At 43.1% G+C, this 5,611-nt stretch overlaps 1 protein-coding gene across 1 annotated transcript; it reads right to left on the reverse strand.

Annotated features, from left to right (window-relative positions):
- Positions 1-215: 215 nt before the first annotated feature.
- LOC129305129 (ABC transporter G family member 20-like) lies at positions 216-2,490 on the reverse strand. The gene has a single exon (XM_054945077.1). It carries the CDS (start codon positions 2,456-2,458, stop codon positions 302-304), a length of 2,157 nt encoding a protein of 718 aa, XP_054801052.1. The 5' UTR covers positions 2,459-2,490; the 3' UTR covers positions 216-301.
- Between the last annotated feature and the right edge of the window lie 3,121 nt (positions 2,491-5,611).

Here is a 5,611-nt window from a genome sequence, read left to right on the forward strand (position 1 = left end):
TAATTTACTTTGAAAAAAATCATTTCTTTATTTAAAATAATTAAGAATAAAGCTAAAATATTATTGTGATTTTAAATAGATAATTAATTTTTATTGATTTGTATAATTCAGTTAAAAACCACGGAGGGAGTAATCATTTGAGGACACACGGGACATTACTGATAATTAAAAATCTCTTGGGCTTCTCTTGAAATAAAAACTAGAAAGCAGGAATATTGACGCGCCTTAGCTATTTTTACTTCCATTGTTTTAATTGAGAAAACAGAGAGAATATAACGAAGTTAACGAATTGGTCAAACATTTAACTCCTCTTGTTCTTGCTTCCAAACACTAACGCCAAGTAGAACAAAAACCTGAAGAAAAATCCCCAAGCGACTGTCACCCAGAAGCAGCTCCACTTCCCCAGCTCCGTGATCCCCTGCTGCCTCAGTACATCCGTTCCAGTGGTCACGCACGTTTCGCTGTTTATGCTCACTCCCAATGTCTTGCTCATGCTCTTCAGCAATTCCACCTTCAAATTCGTCGTCACCTCCCCCAATGGCGTGTTGTCAAACATTTGTGTCCCCCTTACAAAACACCTCGGTGGCTCCATCCCGAACTCGTTCTGCAACACTCCCTCGTACGGGTACTTCACCAGCGACATATAATGAAACCATATCCAGTACAGTGGCATCCTGTCTCTGCTTATGAAGAATCCGCTGAAAAGAAGGAAGTATGCCAGAATCGCCACCACCACGGTAAAGCCCAACATCACATGAGAAACTATCCCCGATAGGAACGTCACGAAGGAGCTTCCCGCCCAGAAGGAAGCGAACATGACGAGGAAGTAGAACAGGAAGCCGGAACTGCCGCCCGCGAGGCCCACCGACCAGAATGTGGTGGCGGCGAATGCTAAAGAGAGGATTGCTAAGGAGGGGATTGAGATGATGGAATGGGCCAGGACGTAGGACCAGCGCCGGTAAGCATTGTAAGCAGTTTCTCTCATGAAGATGTATCGCTCTTGGAGGAAGACGGGGAAGGCCTCGGCGCAGGTGTAGAAGGTGGTGGACATCGCGAAGGCGAAGAAACCGAGACGCTCTTGAACGCCTTTAGGAGTATCATCCAGGTGCCAAAAAATGGTGGCCAGGATCCCTCCAGTTACGAGAACCGCACCGAGTCGGATTCCGAATAGTTCTGGCATTCTTCTGGAATTGGTCACCGATCGTTTCGCTATCACCATCATCTCCATCCAAAATGGATTGGCATAAGTCGGAACCGACGACGTTGCAACGTTGGAACTATGCGGTGCGCCGCACACTAACTTGCCCCTGGAGATGCTGGCTGCGATGGCGTCCATGAGTGTTCCGGTGAAGAATCGGTTGGTGGCTGGCTTGCTTTTGGCTGCAATTAACTGCCACGATTTGTTGAACTCCACTAAACTCTGGGTCCCACCCGGTGATTCTTCGAGCTCACGAATGAGGTCCAGTGCGAACTCGGTCCGGTTCTCTTTGTCGGGTATCGGGTGACCGAACTCCAAGAAGAAGCGCGGGAGATTCGCGGGAGAGCCGGTATACACGGTTTGGCCGCGAGAGAGAAAAATCAAACGGTCTAATAAGCCGAGGATTCTATAACTGGGTTGGTGTATGGACATGACCACGATGCTCCCACTCTGAGCGATTCGCTGCAGAACTTTAACAACCATGAACGCGCTCGTGGAGTCCAGTCCAGAAGTAGGTTCGTCGAGGAATAGGATGATCGGATCGTGGATGATGTCGATTCCGATAGAGACGCGACGCCTTTCGCCTCCGGATACGCCGCGGTGGCCCTCGTCTCCGATGACTGTTTTGGCTGCGTTCTGGAGGCCAAGCTGGTCGATGAGCGCCTGGACTCTGGCCTTCTTCTTCGAGGCGGAGAGGGAGCGAGGGAGGCGAAACTCGGCGGAGAACATGAGAGTCTCTTCCACGGTGAGCATGGGGAAGAGAAGGTCATCTTGCATGACGTAAGCGGAAATCACTTTGAGAAGTCTGGATTCCAGAGCCTCGCCGTTTAAGGTGACGGAGCCTTTCAAGCTGTCCTTGGAGATACGATCGGCGAGGGCATCAATAAGAGTGGATTTGCCAGAGCCACTGGCACCGAGTACTCCCATGATCTGTCCGTCCCTGGCCTCGCCGGAAATGTTATTGAGGAGAATCTTGGTGCCCTTGGTGGCACTGCTTTGTTCCGAAACGACGTGGTTCGGAGGGAGGGTCATTTTGCGGCGGACTTTGACACTGTACGTTAAACTGTTGAAGGAAAGAATGAATGGGTAGGAGGAAGGAGGGGGAGGGAGGTGGAGTATACGGTGGGGCGGGGTGTCGTTTTGGGCATCGTCGACGCGTTTGAGGAGCTCGCCGAGGGTGGGACCGGAGACATGAGGATGTGGCAGGTGGAGGAGCTCCAGCTGAGACGGGTTAAAGAAGGGGAGCCCCGTGGACGACATCGCGTTTCGGATGGCAGTGTGAGAGGGAAGGCTCCTTGAGAGGGTTTAGTTGGAAAATTTACAAAGGTTGGAGATTTTATAGGGAAGAGAAACTGGTAGAAAGGTTAGAGAAGAAGATAATGCAAATTAAATGTTAGGTAATTCTTTTTTTTTTCTCTCTCAAGAGTGTTTGGTGAATCTGGTTGAGAGGAGTTACGAAGATTTGCAGCGCTACGTTACTACGTAGACTTTTGGGGTGAGATGGAGTGTACGAAGTGGGATGAGCATAATTAAGGAAGAGCATCAAGTGACGCTTGGATGTTTGCGTTTTTCCAACTGCAACTGTACACATGGGCTTGACGTAGAGTACGTAACCCCTGAAGTTGGGAGATACCTATTTGCAATGACAAATTAATCACAGCATGAAACTCATCTCACCAATGGGTCCTTTAAAAAATACCTTTAAATATTCAAAAAAAAAAAAAACTCATCTCACCCAGTATCGATATCAATGGCCTGTTTACCTATCATTTACGGCTTTTGCAGTCATATTAATTCATTCAATATACATGCGATTGAGATGTTCTGATTGACAAAGAGTGGTCCATCAAGTATACATGTGGTAATTGAATGATATACGCACCTTCTTTGATGTGAGAATATAATGCACTTTTAATTATTATATCAAGTGGTAAATTTCAATGGAAGATATGCCTCAGAGATATTTGGTCAAGTATATAACTCTTATAAGTCGAACTTTGTGATGGCAATCCCCAACCCTTTGAGAAAGGTGGCAATGTGACATGAAACAGCAGTCCGCATAAACATTTCAACAAGGAAGAAATAAAAGAATAGGCACATCACATTTTAATCAGATGTGAAGTCCCGTTTGCTTCTCTTGAAGGAGAAGCATTGACATGGAGTAATTGGGGCACCACGGGAGGAGCAAAACAAGGAATCAGAATAAAAAAAAAAATTATTTATAATTTATATATGCTGGGAGGAATTTGCAGAATGGAGTGATCAGAGTCGTAAACCAGGAAAAAAAAAAAAATTGCTGATGCTCGTTTGGTTCGTTAGTTACAGCAAACTGTGATGCTGGAGTCACTAGTCAATTGCTTAAATTTGGTTTAATGATTTGTTAAATGCCCATATTGGACTAGCCTGACATATAAACTTCAGTTCTTCCAAAAAGGTCACCAACGCGTCCTAATCTATTTTTCACACGAAACCAAGAGCCCTCACGCGAGCCCTTACCGCAAAAGAATTTCGTCAAGTTTTATATTTAATAAATTGTAGTTTGGGTGTGGAGGTTATATCCGTCGTAGACCGTACAAGTGACACTGTAGATAGCGCAACAAAAGGCCTATGAATACAATTTGGCGATTTGTTGCTTTCCGGTTTCACGTCCAACTACGAATCTCGGCAGTCATTAGCACGTGGAGCCCGAGCTAATCCGAACCCATAAAATAATCTAACATATGAAGGAGAGAAGGAGAGATAGATCAATCGTTTAAAAAAAAAAGAATAATTTAACTCATGAGATTTATAATAAGTATGATGATTCTTATAATTATGGTATATGATATTAAATGTTATCATACTTAATATATACTTTAAGAGTAATTGAGTTCATTTTTGCTTATCATAAGAGGCGGTAATTTAATTATTTTTGTTTTAATTTTTTAATTCGTTCCATTTCCAGACTTTTTAATAAGTAGCAACCAAAAGGGGCCTAATAGATTTCTACTATAGGACCAAAGACAGATGGATTCATTTTTTTTTTTTCCCTTGGGGAGTAAGAGAGAGATGGATTGTTTGACTTCAGTACGTATAATTGGAGAGTTCAAATAATTTACTTGCGTCATATTTTTATTTTGTTAGAATATTATATCGCACTTGTCAAGTTCAATTCATAATAGCTCGCTGACTGGCTAAAAGATTAGATTATCATAGTTCGGCCATATACATGAGTTGAGGTTGAACCAGCTAAGACAAAACTAAACGCAAGAGGGAGATCCCAAAACTAGGAAGTAGAAATATTACATAACCCAGCGATCAGGTGGACAAAGGGTCAAGGCCGATCCAACTCCTGCCTGTGCCGTCTTCTGCCTGCTTTCATGACCTCCAAATGGTTAGTTGCCTGTTTCAATCTCTAAATAACTTGGTCGTACAACATGAGGTCGTTTTGAAAACCAGAGCTCATGTTCTCAAGTTGATCGCCCATCAAAAAAGAAAGAAAGAAAAAGATACTGGAAGCCGGATAGTTTCAGACTTTCAGTAACAAGTTTTTTGTTTCTTTGCTCAAATGTTCGTTTGAATTGTATTATATTCCACAGGCGACAGAGAAACAGCACCGTCACACCTGTCCCCCCCCCCCCCCCCCCGGTTTTTTTTTGGTAATCACGCCTGTGCTCTTTAATTATTGACAAATCTACTGGCGCAACTCATATATAAGGTGTTGCAAGTGGGCTTATGTTTACTAGGCCCATTTACATTGTAACCCTAACCCTAGTACTTTATTCTATATGTGTTTTTGCCCTTTGTAATATTCTATAATTATTTAAATAATTACAGAATATCTCTCTTTATTTTTTGGTTTATTCTATCATTTGTTGAGGGAGGATTTTAGGAGATTTCATCTGCTCCTCTTTTCCTATATGTATCGGCTTTCTTGAAGAAATAATAGATCAGAATTTGTACAACAATATTCTCTCAATTTTCATATGGTATCAAAACGCTCATGTCCTACAAAGCTGTGTTGACCGGTCCTCCAAGAGCCTTTGCCGCCGACGATGAGAACCCTAAGATAGCATCAAAGTCTGGAGAAGGCTCAACAGGAGTGATTGGGAACAAAGGGAATGGTGCGAACTTCCTGATGTAGCAAACCAAGAACACACTCTCTCAAGTTACAATTTCCCATAATCTAAATAGGAATAACTACTTGTAATGGTCAAGGTACGTGCTATGAAGAAACAAAAAAAAAAAAAAATCTCACTTGGGACCCTGATGCCACCAACAATAGAGGATTCGAAGCATGAGACCTAGTGTGTTGAGAACAATGTTGTCATGGCTTGGTTAGTACACTTTATGATTCTTGAAATTAGTGAAAATTATTTACTTCCTAATTTTGCTTGGGAGATTTGGGAGTCAGCAAAACAAACATCCTCTATA

The sequence above is a fragment of the Prosopis cineraria genome, unplaced genomic scaffold (assembly GCF_029017545.1).
Source record: "Prosopis cineraria cultivar Desert tree isolate PC_DT_omini unplaced genomic scaffold, ASM2901754v1 PC3, whole genome shotgun sequence".
Taxonomy (NCBI): domain Eukaryota; kingdom Viridiplantae; phylum Streptophyta; class Magnoliopsida; order Fabales; family Fabaceae; genus Prosopis; species Prosopis cineraria.

What these genes read in the sequence shown, in the direction of transcription:
- LOC129305129 (XM_054945077.1), bottom strand. Translation starts at nt 2,458, where the DNA reads ATGTCGTCCACGGGGCTCCCCTTCTTTAACCCGTCTCAGCTGGAGCTC.